At 35.2% G+C, this 20,658-nt stretch overlaps 1 protein-coding gene across 1 annotated transcript; it reads right to left on the bottom strand.

Annotated features, from left to right (window-relative positions):
• Positions 1 to 766: 766 nt before the first annotated feature.
• Positions 767 to 11,522, bottom strand: LOC131928407 (60S ribosomal export protein NMD3). The gene is made up of 15 exons (XM_059284438.1): positions 11,324 to 11,522; positions 10,177 to 10,311; positions 9,757 to 9,850; positions 9,526 to 9,606; positions 8,897 to 9,025; positions 8,283 to 8,373; positions 7,652 to 7,730; positions 6,689 to 6,785; positions 5,476 to 5,593; positions 4,568 to 4,710; positions 4,025 to 4,140; positions 3,768 to 3,840; positions 2,097 to 2,203; positions 1,403 to 1,473; positions 767 to 932 (listed from the first exon to the last, which is right to left on the bottom strand). Exons 1-15 carry the CDS (start codon positions 11,374 to 11,376, stop codon positions 799 to 801), a joined length of 1,521 nt encoding a protein of 506 aa, XP_059140421.1. The 5' UTR covers positions 11,377 to 11,522; the 3' UTR covers positions 767 to 798.
• Positions 11,523 to 20,658: the final 9,136 nt, after the last annotated feature.

Here is a 20,658-nt window from a genome sequence, read left to right as displayed (position 1 = left end):
TACCATCAACAGAGCCCCTCTCCCCCATTCCCACTAATAACTACTCCCCTCTCCCCTTAGTACTAAAGTCTACTCCATCATTGGGGTCCCCTCTCTACTCCCACTAATGTCTACTCCATCACTGGGGCCCCCTCTCTACTCCCAATAATGTCTACTCCATCACTGGGGCCCCCTCTCTATTCCCGCTAATACCTACTCCATCATTGGGGCCCCTCTCTACTCCCACTAATGTCTACTCCATCACTGGGGCCCCCTCTCTACTCCCAATAATGTCTACTCCATCACTGGGGCCCCCTCTCTATTCCCGCTAATACCTACTCCATCACTGGGGCCCCCTCTCTACTCCCAATAATGTCTACTCCATCACTGGGGCCCCCTCTCTATTCCCGCTAATACCTACTCCATCATTGGGGCCCCTCTCTATTCCCGCTAATACCTACTCCATCATTGGGGTCCCCTCTCTACTCCCACTAATGTCTACTCCATCACTGGGGCCCCCTCTCTACTCCCACTAATGTCTACTCCATCACTGGGGCCCCCTCTCTATTCCCGCTAATACCTACTCCATCACTGGGGCCCCCTCTCTACTCCCACTAATGTCTACTCCATCACTGGGGCCCCCTCTCTATTCCCGCTAATATCTACTCCATCATTGGGGCCCCCTCTCTATTCCCGCTAATAACTACTCCATCATTGGGGCCCCCTCTCTATTCCCAATAATGTCTCATTGGGGCTCCCTCTCCCCTTAGTACCAACATCTACTCCATCAATGGGCCCCCCTCCCCTTAGTACCAACGCCTACTCCATCATTGGGGCCCCCTCTCCTCCTGTGGCATCTTCAGAGATGTGTAGATCCTCCAGCATCTCCTGCAGGCTTATCTGTGGAGCCCCTTCATCATCCGTGTCTTCTTCAACAGAGATCTTGGTGGGATCTAGCAAACAAACATTTGTTTTTCAATTATTTCCGGTTCTTGACGCATTAAAAAAAAACTTTCAATTATTTTATATTTTTAACACAAAATAATATTTCTCAATTATCTCCCATTTTAACACAATTTGATTTTTTTTTTAAACATTTTTTTTGTGCATCTGAGAAATCTATTCTCTACTTATCAGTGATTCATGACTCTGACTCAATATTTTTAAAACTTCAGAGATATTAACTTACCATTTGTTTCTAGAAAGATATTTTTTGAACATGCTCCTTTAAGCAAAACACTTTTTCAAGTACCACAATGACATCACTTACTAAATGCTACCACAATTACACCACCAATAAAATGTTACAATGATACTACCCATATAATTATAATGCTACCACCATTACACCACCACTAAAATCTACCACAATGACACCACCAATGAAATAGTAGTGGAATCTGGTCAACCAGGTAACACCTACCTCTGAAAATATTGACATTCTCACGAAGTCCCTGGTCTTCTTCCAAATCATCCAAGAAATCATTGTAGTCTCTGAGTGGAAAAATACAGGGCAAGTTAAATCATGAATTTAATACCCTACAATTGTCATACTATATGTTCTACATATGTCTAAATGTTGATGTCTACTCTATTGTTGTCTTTGCTCATATTATGATTTGGCACTCAAGCACCTGATGGTTGAAATGAATAGGTATCTTTCATCTACAATCCCTCCCCCCCCATACCACTTCGCTAACCCCTACCCTAAAACACCAAAGTGATCTAACATGCGTCTCTTCATCATGTTTTTTAAACACAAAATGTGTTTTTACTGTCGAGCTAAGTCCAAAAATATGTCACTTTTTGTCAATTTTGTTTAGTAGTTAACCACACTATTGTGTGCTGCTGAAAGACTTTGGGTCGAAACATCCACTGTACTGGCAAATGTCTTTTAGTTGTGAGGATTCTAACAACTTGTTTGAATACTATTTGTCTAAATGGGATCAACTTTATTGCTGTCTAGACGGGATCTGCTCTGAATACTACTGACTAAAAGAGGACTGTTTTACATATTAGCTAAACCAGGACCGCTGTGTATATAATCTAGACAGATGGATTGGGGGAGGGGGGTAGACAATCAAGGGACTGTCTTCCTGAAGCAGACAACAACTTACTTAGTTGTACTCTCTGTCTCAAGAGCATCAGCACCATCAAACCTGTGCAGCTTCCACTTTCTACGCCTCAACCTCCTGGAGTGGTCAAACACTTTCTTGATCAGCATCTGCATTACAGGGTTAAAATACAGGTCAGAAACATGCATTATAGGGTTAAAATACAGGTCAGAAACATGCATTATAGGGTTAAAATACAGGTCAGAAACATCTGCATTAGAGGGTTAAAATACAGGTCAGAAACATGCATTATAGGGTTAAAATACAGGTCAGAAACATCTGCATTAGAGGGTTAAAATACAGGTTAGTAACATTTGCATTAGAGGGTTAGAATACAGGTTAGAAACATTTGCATTAGAGGGTTAGAATACAGGTTAAAAACATTTGCATTAGAGGGTTAGAATACAGGTTAAAAAAATTTGCATTAGAGGGTTAGAATACAGGTTAAAAACATTTGCATTAGAGGGTTAGAATACAGGTTAGAAACATCTGCATTAGAGGGTTAGAATACAGGTTAGAAACATCTGCATTATAGGGTTAGAATACAGGTTAGAAACATTTGCATTAGAGGGTTAGAATACAGGTTAGAAACATCTGCATTATAGGGTTAGAATACAGGTTAGAAACATCTGCATTAGAGGGTTTGAATAAAGGTTAGAAACATTAGCATTAGAGGGTTAGAAACATCTGCATTACAATGTTAAAACAGGTTACAGCCATCTGCTTTACAGAGTTAAATTACAGGTTAAAAATATCTGCACAGCATTACAGGGTTAAATTGCAGGTTACAAACATTCTACTTACATGGTAAATAAACAGGTTAGAAACATATGCATTATAGGGTTAATATATAGGTTAGAAACATTTGAATTACAGCCAATATACAGATTACAAACATTTGAAACACAGGTAAAATATAAGTTTAAAACATTAACATTACAGATGAAATACAATCTAGAAACATTAACAATGCAAGACAAGGAATCAAAAGTTACAACAAAGAAACTCAGTTGTTGATAGTTTTAAAGGCAGAAGATCAAATCCTTTTCATAGTAAAATTTATGTATTTTCAATACAGGAGTAACACTATAACATTGGTGTCAAGCTCATCAAAACAAGTAAACATGAATGATTTGTATTATCTTAGAGTAAAACTTTTCCTGATGATCTGAACCCCAACAAATTATTGTAAAACTTAATCTAAAACTGAGTTTACCACCCCCACAGTTGCAGAGAACTAGGCACTGCCATGATAACTTTCCTATTAATACTGTGCTTAAAATAAATCTCAGACCCCCCCCCCCCCGTGAATACAGTAGAAGAATGAAGCCCTCAAGTAGTAGTAGTACATAAAGATTTTCTACAAAGGTGGCACAATGCTGCATGAGGTGAAAAAAATGTTGAGTGGAGAATTACTTTAGGCCTTTTCACCCATGTTTTTTAAAACTATTTTTATATTAAAAACTACACACGTTTTTTTTCCATTTAAATTTCCTGTTTTTTTTTTTTATGTTTTTTTTAAAAATCAACTCTAAACCTATTGATTTTCCAGAAGTCTGTAACTCCATACATCTTCCATACTGCATTAAAAATTAATAACCAGAACAATATGTTATTTCTATGAGTCAATTTTTTTTAAAAGCCTGTTAAGATAAGCAACTGAAAAATACTGACCACATCAGGTATCTTGTCAGCTTTCATCTGCTCAAAATGCTGATGGTTTAAGTTAGCATTGCTGAAGTCAAATCTGGAGAGGTGGAGGATAAAAATGTTAAACTTTTGTGGATTCTTTAGTTTCTCATTAAAAAACTACAAGTAACATCTATTTATATTGTCTCTTCGCTGTTTCATGCTGAAACATGATCCTTTCTTTTTATGTTGAATACCGGCAATATAAGACTTTTTTTAGTGCCCAAATACTAAAGGCTTACCCAAGAACTGTGTCTCCAACTTTCAGAATGTGACCCAGGTGTGTACGGCAGTGGAACTGTTGTTCGTTGACCCCCAGGTCGCTCATCCTAGCCACATAGACATCTGCTAAAACATGCTGTCAGGATATTAAAATAAAATGTTTTAAATTATGCCCAACAACAAAACTAATTTTACAAATGTTTCTTAACAAACAAAATTTTCTAAAAAAATCATTCCTGCAAAGCAATTTTATTTTAAAAATCTTACCGCTAAATATACAATTTTAAATCACAACACAAAAAACATTCTCCTAAAACAGTGGTTTTTAACCTTTTTAAGGTACCCAACACCACCAGTTTCATATGCGCATTCACCAAACCCTTCCCAATTGTTCTATCGTCTTCACTGACAAAATCCGAACACTAATCATTTGAATTGGGTGTGTCTTGGCCTCCACCAAACCCATAAGACTGACTCACCAAATCTTTGGGGTACATCAAACCCAGGTTAAGAATCACTGTCCTAAAAGCCTACACAATAATATAAATAATAACAAAAAAAACCTTAGTAGACATCCTATGACGGAAGGGCCTGTCCCTGTCAGACACAATGTCCACCTCCATGACCATGTACTCTATCAACTGTTTGGGTGACACCAGGGCCTGGAAGGGCTGTCTCCAGTAGTTGGCAGAGCTCAGCTCACCCACTGGAAGAAAGAACAATTTGTTGTGGTCAGTGAGTTGTTAAAGTTCAACTTTTTCTGTCCCTGGGGAGTGGTAGAGTGATTGACTGCCATCCAAAATTCTTGAATTTGGATCTCGGTCTGTAATTGAGTCTGCATGATGCCACTGAGCCTACCCAACTCTGACGGGTACCTGATAAGTTAGAGAAAATAAAGGTGGCTAGAAATAATGCTGGCCACACCATCACTTCGTATGCTGAGATCAAGAAACATGAACTCTACTTCAAATGCATTATCGATCATTAGGTCAGAAAGGGGAACTTTGTCCTATAGTCCTCATAGACCAATATAAGGGCCACTGGTTCTCTGACCATATTTCACCATCCTGCTCTGTCTTTCACCATCCTCATTTCTTTGCCCTATGTGAATCCTTTCCATCCTGTAATTTTGTCTTGATTCTAAGGGCATCGATGGGAGGGGGAGTGTTTGAGGATTTTAAGAACAGGTTTGATGGGGCAGATGCCCCTGAGACAGAGAGTACAGCTAAGTAAGTTGTAGTCAGCTTAAAAAGATGGTCCCATGATAGCCCCCTCCCTTTCCCACTCCAATATAAAAATTAAAAATCAAAAATGATGTAGCATTCCTATTATTAGTATTAGGATCTAGCACATTACATTTACTCTGCTAGGCATTTGATTCCACAATAGAATTGGTTTCCCACTTAATGTGTAATGTTAAGTGTCAAACTTACTATGTAATGTCATGCCATATTAATGGTATCAAACTTACTCTGTAGTGTGTTAGGGTCTATCACATGGATGGTCTGGGTGACTCTCAAGACAATACACAGAGGACTGATGCTCCCCATCTGCTGGGCTGTCTTGTGTGGTAAACAGATGATGTGATCCTACAATAGAAACAAGACTACAGTAAAATGCCTCACATCTATATATAGAATTCTCTTCATGGAGACCATAGAAAACACCACGCAGCTTAGCCACCACCCTCATCCCCACCTGTCAGGTGAGCTATGGTTCACTCCAAATGTTTACAATAGTACAGCCGGTTTGAAATTTAGGGCCAGGTAATTTAGTTTTTAAACTATTTGAAACTAAGTGGAGATAAGTTCTGCTTGATATTTTCACTGTCGTCTGTAAATGGCTGCTTTCACTGGGCGGGGTGGGGGAGACAGGGGGGTGGGGTAGTGTCAAATTCACAAATTATGAATTGTTGATAATTGTAGAAAATAAAACAACTAGATAGCGGTGTATGCTACGTCGCGGGTCAGCTCGTGATAAATATTTCATCTTATCCACTCTCCTTGTGGATCTTGCTGGGACTTCACAATTATTTTAATAATAGAAAAGTTGTCTCAAGGACCAATCGTTCTAAAAAGTAGTCATCTTTTCACTTCACAATTAATTGTAATTTTTTACGGTATAAATATTCATATATTATGAATCAGTGAAGATGAATATTTGTTTCTTTATTATGGGGAAAAATTCTTACTTCAAGGATTCAAAACATTTCTTATATAAAGGAATAACTTCTAATTCTGCTATTAGAAAAACATTTCTGTGCAGTTAAGAAAGATTTTGAATCTTATGCTACAAACCAGAATTAATTCTAGCTTGGATATTATAAAATATCTCGCAGGATAAAGTGTTTACTTAACAAATAATATAAAAGTCTTATTTAATTTAACTAATAGGATTAAAGTCTTATTCAGGATATAAAAGAAATAAGATTAGTTTAATTTAAGAAATAGAATCAAAGTCTAACTTTAAAAGACGGATAAAGTTTTTTACTTAACAAAATAAAAGTGATTTAACAAACAGGATAAAAGTCTTATTTAAGAGATCAGATAAAAAATTTATTTAAGAAATATAATAAATAATAAAAGTCTTACTTTAAAAGAAGGATAAAGATTTTACTTAACAAAATAAAAGTGTGATTTAACAAACAGGATAAGTCTTATTTAAGAGATATATAAAAGTCGTACTTTGCAGATGGGAATAATCTCCACAGAAAAAGTGTGCTTGTAAGTGTACTTGTTGTTCCTAATGTCATGTGACACTAGCTCTTTACCTGTCACAGACCTGAAAGAACAAAATATCCAGTTAATAATTCAGAGTTCTTAAAACAGGGCTGTCGACACCCTAAAATATTTGCAGCAAAAAAAAAAAAGGAGTTTGTTTTGATAATTTTTTAAAATAAGCTTTTAACGAATAATACTATTGCCCAAATATTTATCACCTACATTGTAGTCTCAACATTTAAACCACTATTATAAATTGAAGAGCCCAGTGCTAAAAGTACTTAAGTCACATTTTTGTGAAAATCAAGCCAAGCATTGATCGTTATTCCTCTAGTTTAACTTTATCTTATAAACAAATAGTAATACTGAAGAATTTATTTAAGTTGCTCCTACAAACAAACAAAATGTTGTTTTGTGACTTAAGTACATTTCGCACTGAGGTCTTCAATTAAAACCCAGAAATACATAAAAAATATGATATTTTTATTTTGTCAAAATATGCTGTAACTAACCATATTTGCGCAGTTATACTTTACTATCAACAAAAGAATTATTTTGGCAAATCATAACTATCTGTAAAAATAGATTTACTGATTAACTGAACAAAAATTGAATAACAATCTACAATAACGTGTAACCATACCAATTTGGAAAAATGCAGGTGTTACTATATACTATTCTCGGAAACATAATGGTATAAAATAATTTTAAAGATGCTTTTTAATTTTAAAATTTGACGTATTACGATGAATTTAATGATGTGAACTGTAAATTAAATAAATATAAATATGCATTATTTAGTCTCCAATAGAATAAAAAGTATAGCTTATACAATGAAAGTGGAAACTAAATCAGTCTTTTCATCAGTGATGTCTCCAGTTAAAATATTTCTTGAACTTTAACAAAGTAAGAAATGAGTTGTATCACCTGCTAGGCACATAAGTCTGAAGAAAGTCAACCAACTTTCTAGCATCATCTTGTTTACTGAAGAAAAAATCCAGGCCATCTAGAGAAAATACAAGACATAAAGTCATACAAATACCATTCTATTATATTGTCTAAAAAACATGTCATCAAACAAACCCACACCAATTCTAGACTATTACACTATACAAACTCCACCTATACAGCCTATAAAATGTAGAATAAACCTAAACCCATATATTAACATAATTTTTTAGGGGATGTGCATAGAAAAAAAAAAATCACTCAAAATCTTGATTTATAATAACCTCAATAGCACTTTGGGAAACAGAGTATATTTTTGTGATCTTCAGATCTTAAATTGTAACAAATAGAGAAAAAACTGTGCATATCCCCTCAAATTATCTGGGCTATCAAATATGGAATAAATTAAAACTTCATCAATACTGTTACATAGAAATAAAATTAATGCATTAAAAAAATCAATTTATTTAACAAATAAACCAAAAAAAGAACACCTAGCTGCAAAAAGCAATTTATGCCATCCTGTTTAAATATTCATTTTTTATATATCGTATACAAAAATTTAAGAAGAAATTAGCAGACCACACCAATATGATCTTTGGTGGTTTACCTGCCATAGGTTTAATGTTCACTGAACTGCGATGGGCTTTATGTTTCAAGATAAGCTGCTCCAGGTAGAAAAATGTCTTCTTGTGGTCACACTTAAAAGAACGGCATTGTTGACTTTATTAAAAAATTTTGTGTACAATTCATAAAATGTGTAGTGTAGAAAGAGTATTTAAAACTACCATCTGTAATGTCACTAACCATCTAAAGAAAAAGTATGAAACAGAATGCATAGCTATGAGTCTGACAACAAATAAAATGTACATTCAGGTTTTCCATGATGGAAAATATAAATATTATTATTACTGGAACCAAAAATTTAATAAATTCACTCATCAAAATCCATGTTGAAAATGTTTCTTAAAGAGAAAAAAAGAATTTCTATTTCTATTTATAAAAAAGAAAAAGTTACCTCTGTAGAAATTTTTTTTAAATAAATTTACAGTAACTTCTAATCAATAAAATAACATCTTAATCTGATTTGATATAGTGATTATTTATTATATAACTTAAAGCTATAATAATGATTAGAAAAAATATTTGCGCACAAAATTAAATTTTTTTGTTTTACAAAACACTGGCCGATAAAACAAAAAAATTAAACAGTAAGTCACTTGCCTTTTGTCTGACTTGGACCACAGCACGCCAAAAATCTTTGGCCTCGACCCTGTGACAGTCATCACACATGTGAGACTGGATCACATACTCCACCACAAACACTTGCTGTAGAAGAGCTCCATTCATCACCTCAATGGAAATCATTCTCGTTAAAAACATGTGGCAATTGTTATTTGGAAACAGGAAAAGATGGCTGATATTATATTGTTAACACAATGCTCCAGTACTCAAAGAAACAGTTTAATTTTTACGACTATTGGAAGAGTGTCAACTTTGTGTTGTTGCTTTTTTGTCTAGTAGCAATATTTAAACTAAAGCTAACAGCATTAAAAACTAGTGTTATAGAAAAATTACAAGAATCTCAAATCCTATGTCATAAAGATAAAAATAAATGTGCAACTGTTGAGATTTTAAAAAGCATAGCTCTTACTTCAAATTACTTTATCATACAGGGCCATAGAGCTTTTTACTATAAATACGTCACAATATAATTCACCAATATCACAAACACGGAGAAGCTCGGATATATCTACACATCCTTTGATTAAACAATCTATACATGTCTTTTTGTTCCCATTTTGAATTGAGGCACATAACTATTTTCTTGGTTACTGTAGAAATAAACCTACCTCTTTCTGTACAGTAAGCTTTACTTTCACTCTCATTGAGTGGGGCTCTGTCCATACAAAACCTGCATCAACCAATTTAACCTGCAAATAGAAACATATAACTTAATTCATTTAGTTAATGTGATGTATTGTTTATTTTTTTAAAAGGTGCAACGAATAGTTACAAAAGACTGGTTTATTTTATAGCTTTAAATAATATATAAATGGATTTTTTAAATCACTATTACAAACCTTGCTAAGGCCCTTAAGTTTCTTCAAGCAAATAGATAACAACTCTCTAGATTCTAAGCCAGCTTTTATCCACTGATTAGGGGGTTGTAAATATCTGCAAAAATGTACATATTTTTTTTTAATAAGAATAAAAATGGTAGCTGCAGTGAGGTTTATGCAAATAATAATAAAACAAGTAGTGTTAAGAATTTGTGTGAATGCTATTGCTAACTCTTCCCGCTTTATTACCATTTTTAATATATGTAAAATGCATATAATTTCAGCATTTTGCAAAGATACTTACTAAGTAAAAAAATATTTTTTTATAATCATGAATTCTAAGGTTTTATGTGGTCAAGAAATCCCATCAGAGCAAAGTAGATTTTGGAATGATCGGCAATGGCAATACTTAATTTGTAACAGTAGCTAAAATGTTTGTACCTTTCACAGCCCCGACAGAATGAAAGAGCCGATGTTTTTGGTATATCCTCTGTGATGTCAACATCTGAGCGAAGACAGTCAACGCACATGTTTGTAGGGTTAGGTTCTATTTGCAGGCCACATCGACAACAGGATCTGTGTAAATTTAATACATTTTTTGGATCTAAGAAAATAAATTGCAAAAATCTGCTTTTATTATAAAGGAAAAGATAACATGGCTTTTAGCTGAAAAAGTTTGGTCTGATATTAAAAATTACCGTCCCCCCCCCCCCAAGACATGGTGGAGGGGTCGCAGTAGTCCAGACATCAGTAAGCCTGTCTAATATGTCATAGCATGAACTGCACTATACCCCCAGCCAAATAGTACCAACTATGGACTTGGGGGTCATGGTGAGTTCACACTTAGATATCAGTGACCGTAGTTACAAGGAGGGGCGGGTTATTTTAGTGAGTTATGTATACAAATACATAAAGTAAGCCTATACATGGACTACCACTGACATGCCTCCCTCATAATTTGTTATATTCTCCCTGCAACATTAAGACAAACTTAAGGAAAAAAAGAGGTCAAGATTAATATGGGTGATCATTCTTTCATTAAATAATGGTTTTAAATAGGGCCTACTTGCAACACATTCAGCCACGCAACAAAAAAAAAAGACTGAGGTCTAACAATCTCCATTTCTCCAATGACGTAATAACTAAGCAATCGGGTTTCTTCTGCAATCCAACAAAAAATGTGATTCATTGGTCTCTAGACTCTAGACGTAATGCAAGGAAAAAAATTGGAGTAAATTCACTAAAGTTTAGCCTTTTTGTTAGTTTGAAAATATTGACTTCGTGGCAAGTTTTGTTTCTAAAACTGCATTCCAGGCTTTTAAAAATCTATCGATTCTCCAGACTTTTGAAAGTCTGAATTCACTTTTCTAAATTCAAGACTTTTTCCAGACTTTCAAAACATAAATCTTTCTTAAAATGTGAAATAATTACTAAAATTTAAATGAGGTACCTTCTTTTCAAATTACTAGCCTCGGCCGTACCTTCATTTTTAAGTCGATTTTAAATTTTTTAGTAGGCCTTGCCTTGGCTTCTAAATCATGAAATCCAAGTCTAAATGTTTTATAAATTTAATGATTTATTAACTTACATTAGAGAATAATGTTGTTCTCGGATAGCGCCACTGCTGTCTAGATACTCCATTGTGATTTCTTAGAACCAAGAGCATATGCGACTTGGACTAAAAAAGATGTTATACACAGTTATGACTAAGCTGTAAGTGTAGCCAAAGAACGTGGTATGGTGTAGGTCTAAAATCTATTATTTCCAGAGTGATTTCCCCTACATGTTTGTGTATCCGGGTTTTACTCTTAGTAATTTCGATTTTGAAGAACAGTTTTAAAGGGGAGTTAATGCTATCTCAACTCTTCTGTAAGCGCTTATTAAAAAGTGAGGGAGGTAGTTTTTACTTTGGTTAGATCGTAGCCAAGACTGCCTTTACGCTAGTAGTAGATCTAGGGCTAATTTTGTTTTGTCGACCATGTTACAAAATGCCCCTTTCTTTTGTCACACGCACACACAAATCATTGTCACTACATAATTAGTGACTGAAAACTAAACCGTCGCAGCATCTGAACCCACCCACCCCCCCACCCCCCATCACAAACCGTCACAAAATTACGGACCCCCCCCCCCCCCTTATGAGTGTGATGTCATTTATGGACGACCCTAAGTTGTTTTTATTACGTTAAGCTCATGGTTTCCGAACCGAAAAGTCCCGAGTTCGAACCCACTTGGAGAGACAACTCTAAAATCAAACAACTGCCGCCTTCGAGTTTGTTTTTTGGTTTGTAAAAAAAAAAAAGGCTAAGCGGAAGCAAATCCAAAAAGAAAAGCAGGCTGAAATCGGAGTCAACGGCCTAAGTGTTTCTTCCAGACTTCTATTCGGGGGGGGGGGGGCAGTTAATGATATTATAAAATGGATTTAAATTAAACTGTTCTCATTACTACACGAGTTTCTTCCAGGCATCTCTTCCCCCCATCCCGAATAAATTCCACAGCCCCCCCCCCCCCGAACAAAATGGAAATTTATATAGAAAATATATACTTTTATCAATGTCTGCCCCCCCCTCCCCGAAAATAGCAAATTCCCCCTCCGCTCCCTACCCCCCCCCCCCTCCCGCCGGAGAAAAAAGTCTGGAAGAAACACCACTGACTATTCGTTTACACGTAATCCTCATTCGATTTTTGGAGGAAATCCATTCAAATTTTCAAATTTAAAAGTGCGCTAAAAATAACCCAGGTAAACCCGCAAGTTAAAAAAAGTGCTCTCCGTGAGGTCGGTGCGCAAAGCTCTAATAGAAGTGCATTATTAAAAATCTGTTTTGGTCGTCTTTTTAGTAGGTGTTGATCTACATAGGACCACGCCCGTAAAAAGTTTTTAAAACGTTTTTTTTTTTTAATTACAAAATACATTTTGAATTTTCTAACTTTTCAGCTTACTTCATGAGCGTGTTTTCATACATTAGGACTTGCGTGATGTGGCTGTTTTTGTGATAAATTCAGACGAGGTTAGTTACAACTATTTTATTTGCTCCTGGACGGTGATAGGTAAGTGCATCTAATTTTTTTTTACGATTAATTAATTATTAGTCATAAGACTTTTTCTATCTTCGCCGCAGTTGTTAGTTTTCAAATTTAAAAATGTGCTAAAAAATAACCCAGGTAAACCCGCTAATTCGTTTTTTTACTAAGTTCAATCAGGCGGTGACGTCATGGTGCGTCCTCTGGCGCCCAGACAAGGTGCTATTTGGTCATATTTCTAGTCGATGTTATTTTTTTAATCTACAAAAAAAAAAGTTTAAAACGTTTTTTTATTACAAATTAAATTTTGATTTTTCTAACTTCAGCTTACTTGACTTGAAACTTTGAAAGACAATTTACGCGGTTTCGTGCAATGTGCTGGCTTCTTGTGTTTCCTGAAGGTGTTTTTATACATTTGAACCTGCGTGTTGTGGATACATTTGTGAAAAATAAACACCAGGTTTGTTTACAACTAGTTTTCTTTTCTGAACGGTGATGGGTAAGTACATCTAATTTTTTATACTAGTATTAATTAATTGTTAGTCATATGACTCTTCTTATCTTCGCTGCAGTTGTTACTTTTCAAATTTAAAAGTGCGCTAAAAATAACCCAGGTAAACCCGCTAGTAAAAAAAAAGAGACCTCCGTGATGCCGGTGCGCAAAAACTCTAGTAGAAGTGCATTTTAAAAAATCTGGTTTGGTCATCTCTTTAGTAGATCTAGATGTTCATTTACCAAGGACCACTCTTGTAAAAATGTACTCAGTCTACTGTGTTTGCCAAGTGTGAACCGATCGTTTTTGTGCAACTCCGATGGATAAAGTAGTGTTTTCATACTTTAGGACTTGTTGTATAGTGCTTCACTTGTGAAAAATTCACACGAGGATAGTTACAACCTTTTTTGTTCCGGGACGGTGAGGGGTAAGTAAATATGTCATTAATTAATGCTAGTATTATTATTTATTTTTCTTTTGGCTCTGAGGATTTTTATTTTCAAATTTTAAAGTGCGCTAAAAATAACCCAGGTAAACCCGCACATTTTTTTCAAAAAAGTGCTCTCCGTGAGGTCGGTGCGCACTAACTAGCAGAAGTGTATTTTAAAAAGTCTGTTTTTTCATCTCTCTAGTAGATCTAGATCTAGATGTTGATCTACTTAGACCTAGCTAGGATCACGATCCTGAAAAGTTGAAAATGTGTTTAATTCCAACATACGCTTTGAATTTTCAAACTTACTTAAAACTTTGAAAGAAAATATGCGCAATGTTTCGTTAAATGTGCTGGCATCTGCCATATTTGCTGTGGGCAACCCGATCCTTTTTGGGCAACTCCAATGGACAAAATAGATCTAGAATCTAGTGTTTTCATTTATTTGGACTTTCGTGTAAGTATTCTACATTTGTGATAAATTCAGACGAGGTTAGTTTCAACATTATTTGTTGCTACGGTGAGGGGTAAGTACTTTAACTTTTTATGCTAGTATGTATTAGATGAATCTATAGGCTAGACTTTAATATTCTGACCATAATTCGCTGTATGGCAGTATTATACTTAGTGTTACTTTCAGAGGCATTGTACATACATAGTTATAGTAATGATCATTATTTGCCTCAGGCCTATAGCCAGCCTGTTACTGAGAATTGAGTTATTTCGCTACTATTATAAGAAAAGTTATTTGAAATTGTTTCTCTGCTCCCAGTTCCTATTCCTATGCTATTTAGAGTTGGACTCGGCCTAAATCGTGGCTCTGCTACATTTGCTATTGTTACTTTAAAATCATGTATACACTGATCATTTCCTGATTCGTGCATAGACCTAGCTTTAAGTAGTTGAATTCTGTTTCTCGGCTCCCAGTGTCATTGTATTAGTTTGTGTGTAGTGTTGAACTTAACACTATTAACAGTAATGGAAGGGCATGTTTAAAGCAATCAATTTTATCACCCTTGGCCTAGAGCCAATCTGTTATTGAGCGATTCCAACTATCACTTTGCTGGTTTTTTTTAAAAGTATTTCGAAATGTCTTATTACTATAACGGTTACTTTGTACTGGTGAGTTTGAGTCATGGTCTCCAGAAAGTGGTCTTTACCATTACTCAACTCCCAATGGCATTGTACATACATGGTTATAGTAATGAACATTATTAGCCTTAGCCCTAAAGCCAGGCTGTTTTTAAGAATTGAAATAGAGTTACTTTGCTGCTATTACGATATGGAATTGAAATGTTCTCATTACTACAACGATTACTTTGTAGTTGTGAGTTTGAGTCATGGTCGGCTAAAAGTGGTCTTGACCATTTCTCGGCTCCCAGTGTCATTGTATTAGTTTGTGTGTAGTGTTGAACTTAACAGTTCCTAAATCTGTGCTGTTTGAAGTTGATCTTAGCCTATATCGTGGATCTGATACATTTGCTATTGATACTTTAAAATCATTTATACACTGAATCTTTACTGGTTCGTGCATAGACCTAGGTTTAAATGTATTTAGTTCGGACAGTTGAATTTTGTTTAAGTGTTCACATGGTTATATTATAAACCATGTTTGCTCATCAAATAGAAATTAATTGTTGAAAAACTGTCATATATGCTAGTGCATCTGTTAATGTGACATGGTTTTCAGTGGTTCGAGTAATATCTTTACTTTATTTCTGATGTTAAACTCTAAATCTGTCCTAATTAGGACAACAAATGAACATCGGATAAAAGTAGTCTTGACAATTACTTGGTTTGCAGTGGTAATGTAAGGGCATGTTTATGCAATCAATTTTATCACCCTCGGCCTAGAGCCAGTCTGTTATTGAGCGATTCCAACGATCACTTTGCCGGTTTTTTTAAATGTAGTTCGAAATTTCTTATTACTATAACGGTTACTTTGTACTGGTGAGTTTGAGTCATGTTCGGCTGAAAGTGGTCTTGACCATTACTCAACTTCCAATGGCATTGTACATACATGGTTATAGTAATGAACATTATTAGCCTTAGCCCTAAAGCCAGGCTTTTATTGAGAATTGACAGAGTTAACTTGCTGCTATTTATAAAATGGGTTGAAAATGTTCTCATTACTCCAATGATTACTTTGTATTTGTGAGTTTAAGTCTTGGTCGGCTGAGAGTGGTCTTGACCATTACTCAACTCCCGGTTACATCGTACTTACTTGGTTATAGTAATGAAAATTATTATTCTGTGCCCTAAAGCCAGGCTGTTTTTAAGAATTGAAATACAGTTACTTTGCTTATATTGTGAAATGGATTTGAAATGTTCTCATTACTACAACGATTACTTTGTACTTGTGAGTTTGAGTCATGGTCGGCTGAAAGTGGTCTTGACCATTTCTCGGCTCCCAGTGTCATTGTATTAGTTTGTGTGTAGTGTTGAACTTAACAGTTCCTAAATCTGTGCTGTTTGGAGTTGATCTTAGCCTATATCGTGGATCTGATACATTTGCTATTGTTACTTTAAAATCATTTATACACTGAATCTTTACTGGTTCGTGCATAGACCTAGGTTTAAATGTATTTAGTTCGTAGAGTTGAATTCTGTTTAAGTGCTCACATGGTTATATTATTAACCATGTTTGCTCATCAAATAGAAATTAATTGTTGAAAAACTGTCATATATGCTGGTGCATCTGTTAATGTGACATGGTTTTCAGTGGTTCGAGTAATATCTTTACTTTATTTCTGATGTTAAACTCTAAATCTGTCCTTATTAGGACAACAAATGAACATCGGATAAAAGTAGTCTTGACAATTACTTGGTTTGCAGTGGTAATGTAAGGGCATGTTTAAAGCAATCAATTTTATCATCCTCGGCCTAGAGCAAGTCTGTTATTGAGCGATTCCAACGATCACTTTGCCGGTTTTTTTAAATGTAGTTCGAAATTTCTTATTACTATAACGGTTACTTTGTACTGGTGAGTTTGAGTCATGGTCGGCTGAAAGTGGTCTTGACCATTACTCACCTCCCAATGGCATTGTACATACATGGTTATAGTAATGAACATTATTAGCCTTAGCCCTAAAGCCAGGCTTTTATTGAGAATTGACAGAGTTAACTTGCTGCTATTTATAAAATGGATTGAAAATGTTCTCATTACTCCAATGATTACTTTGTATTTGTGAGTTTAAGTCTTGGTCGGCTGAAAGTGGTCTTGACCAGTACTCAACTCCCGGTTACATCGTACTTACTTGGTTATAGTAATGAAAATTATTATTCTGTGCCCTAAAGCCAGGCTGTTTTTAAGAATTGAAATAGAGTTACTTTGCTGCTATTATGAAATGGATTTGAAATGTTCTCATTACTACAACGATTACTTTGTACTTGTGAGTTTGAGTCATGGTCGGCTGAAAGTGGTCTTGACCATTTCTCGGCTCCTAGTGTCATTGTATTAGTTTGTGTGTAGTGTTGAACTTAACAGTTCCTAAATCTGTGCTGTTTGGAGTTGATCTTAGCCTATATCGTGGATCTGATACATTTGCTATTGTTACTTTAAAATCATTTATACACTGAATCTTTACTGGTTCGTGCATAGACCTAGGTTTAAATGTATTTAGTTCAGACAGTTGAATTCTGTTTAAGTGCTCACATGGTTATATTATTAACCATGTTTGCTCATCAAATAGAAATTAATTGTTGAAAAACTGTCATATATGCTGGTGCATCTGTTAATGTGACATGGTTTTCAGTGGTTCGAGTAATATCTTTACTTTATTTCTGATGTTAAACTCTAAATCTGTCCTTATTAGGACAACAAATGAACATCGGATAAAAGTAGTCTTGACAATTACTTGGTTTGCAGTGATAATGTAAGGGCATGTTTAAAGCAATCAATTTTATCACCCTCGGCCTAGAGCCAGTCTGTTATTGAGCGATTCCAACGATCACTTTGCCGGTTTTTTTAAATGTAGTTCGAAATTTCTTATTACTATAACGGTTACTTTGTACTGGTGAGTTTGAGTCATGGTCGGCTGAAAGTGGTCTTGACCATTACTCAACTCCCAATGGCATTGTACATACATGGTTATAGTAATGAACATTATTAGCCTTAGCCCTAAAGCCAGGCTTTTATTGAGAATTGACAGAGTTAACTTGCTGCTATTTATAAAATGGATTGAAAATGTTCTCATTACTCCAATGATTACTTTGTATTTGTGAGTTTAAGTCTTGGTCGGCTGAAAGTGGTCTTGACCATTACTCAACTCCCGGTTACATCGTACTTACTTGGTTATAGTAATGAAAATTATTATTCTGTGCCCTAAAGCCAGGCTGTTTTTAAGAATTGAAATACAGTTACTTTGCTGCTATTATGAAATGGATTTGAAATGTTCTCATTACTACAACGATTACTTTGTACTTGTGAGTTTGAGTCATGGTCGGCTAAAAGTGGTCTTGACCATTTCTCGGCTCCCAGTGTCATTGTATTAGTTTGTGTGTAGTGTTGAACTTAACAGTTCCTATCCCTGTGCTGTTAAGAGTTGATCTTAGCCTATATCATGGATCTGATACATTTGCTATTGTTACTTGAAAATCATTTATACACTGAATCTTTACTGGTTCGTGCATAGACCTAGGTTTAAATGTATTTAGTTCGGACAGTTGAATTCTGTTTAAGTGCTCACATGGTTATATTATTAACCATGTTTGCTCATCAAATAGAAATTAATTGTTGAAAAACTGTCATATATGCTGGTGCATCTGTTAATGTGACATGGTTTTCAGTGGTTCGAGTAATATCTTTACTTTATTTCTGATGTTAAACTCTAAATCTGTCCTTATTAGGACAACAAATGAACATCGGATTAAAGTAGTCTTGACAATTACTTGGTTTGCAGTGGTAATGTAAGGGCATGTTTAAAGCAATCAATTTTATCAACCTTGGCCTAGAGCCAGTCTGTTATTGAGCGAATCCAACTATCACTTTGCTGGTTTTTTAAAAAGTATTTCGAAATTTCTTATTACTATAACGGTTACTTTGTACTGGTGAGTTTGAGTCATGGTCGGCTGAAAGTGGTCTTGACCATTACTCAACTCCCAATGGCATTGTACATACATGGTTATAGTAATGAACATTATTAGCCTTAGCCCTAAAGCCAGGCTTTTATTGAGAATAGACAGAGTTAACTTGCTGCTTTTTATAAAATGGATTGAAAATGTTCTCATTACTCCAATGATTACTTTGTATTTGTGAGTTTGTCTTGGTCGGCTGAAAGTGGTCTTGACCATTACTCAACTCCCGGTTACATCGTACTTACTTGGTTATAGTAATGAAAATTATTATTCTGTGTCCTAAAGCCAGGCTAATTTTAAGAAGTGAAATAGAGTTACTTTGCTGCTTTTATGAAATGGATTTGAAATGTTCTCATTACTACAACGATTACTTTGTACTTGTGAGTTTGAGTCATGGTCGGCTGAAAGTGGTCTTCACCATTTCCCGGCTCCCAGTGTCATTGTATTAGTTTGTGTGTAGTGTTGAACTTAACAGTTCCTAAATCTGTGCTGTTTGGAGTTGATCTTAGCCTATATCGTGGATCTGATACATTTGCTATTGTTACTTTAAAATCATTTATACACTGAATCTTTACTGGTTCGTGCATAGACCTAGGTTTAAATGTATTTAGTTCGGACAGTTGAATTCTGTTTAAGTGCTCACATGGTTATATTATTAACCATGTTTGCTCATCAAATAGAAATTAATTGTTGAAAAACTGTCATATATGCTGGTGCATCTGTTAATGTGACATGGTTTTCAGTGGTTCGAGTAATATCTTTACTTTATTTCTGATGTTAAACTCTAAATCTGTCCTTATTAGGACAACAAATGAACATCGGATAAAAGTAGTCTTGACAATTACTTGGTTTGCAGTGGTAATGTAAGGGCATGTTTAAAGCAATCAATTTTATCACCCTTGGCCTAGAGCCATTCTGTTATTGAGCGATTCCAACTATCACTTTGCTGGTTTTTTAAAAAGTATTTCGAAATGTCTTATTACTATAACGGTTACTTTGTACTGGTGAGTTTGAGTCATAGTCGGCTGAAAGTGGTCTTGACCATTACTCAACTCCCAATGGCATTGTACATACATGGTTATAGTAATGAACATTATTAGCCTTAGCCCTAAAGCCAGGCTTTTATTGAGCATTGACAGAGTTAACTTGCTGCTATTTATAAAATGGATTGAAAAAGTTCTCATTACTCCAATGATTACTTTGTATTTGTGAGTTTAAGTCTTGGTCGGCTGAAAGTGGTCTTGACCATTACTCAACTCCCGGTTACATCGTACTTACTTGGTTATAGTAATGAAAATTATTATTCTTTGCCCTAAAGCCAGGCTGGTTTTAAGAATTAAAATAGAGCTACTTTGCTGCTATTATGAAATGGATTTGAAATGTTCTCATTACTACAACGATTACTTTGTACTTGTGAGTTTGAGTCATGGTCGGCTGAAAGTGGTCTTCACCATTTCTCGGCTCCCAGTGTCATTGTATTAGTTTGTGTGTAGTGTTGAACTTAACAGTTCCTACCCCTGTGCTGTTAAGAGTTGATCTTAGCCTATATCATGGATCTGATACATTTGCTATTGTTACTTGAAAATCATTTATACACTGAATCTTTACTGGTTCGTGCATAGACCTAGGTTTAAATGTATTTAGTTCGGACAGTTGAATTCTGTTTAAGTGCTCACATGGTTATATTATTAACCATGTTTGCTCATCAAATAGAAATTAATTGTTGAAAAACTGTCATATATGCTGGTGCATCTGTTAATGTGACATGGTTTTCAGTGGTTCGAGTAATATCTTTACTTTATTTCTGATGTTAAACTCTAAATCTGTCCTTATTAGGACAACAAATGAACATCGGATAAAAGTAGTCTTGACAATTACTTGGTTTGCAGTGGTAATGTAAGGG

The sequence above is a fragment of the Physella acuta genome, unplaced genomic scaffold (genome assembly GCF_028476545.2).
Source record: "Physella acuta isolate Inbredline_101_S28 unplaced genomic scaffold, ASM2847654v3 ptg001498l, whole genome shotgun sequence".
In the NCBI taxonomy this organism is placed as follows: Eukaryota; Metazoa; Mollusca; class Gastropoda; family Physidae; genus Physella; species Physella acuta.
This window is presented reverse-complemented; position numbering and strand designations above follow the sequence as displayed.

Bases quoted from the DNA above. Each gene is read 5' to 3' on its own strand.
- LOC131928407 (XM_059284438.1), bottom strand. From the start codon at position 11,376: ATGGAGTATCTAGACAGCAGTGGCGCTATCCGAGAACAACATTATTCT. The intron at 7,731-8,282 runs GTAAACCACCAA...TATTTTCTCTAG, and splicing joins GAACATTAAACCTATGGCAG to ATGGCCTGGATTTTTTCTTC. The intron at 1,474-2,096 runs GTAAGTTGTTGT...TTTTCCACTCAG, and splicing joins GAGACAGAGAGTACAACTAA to AGACTACAATGATTTCTTGG.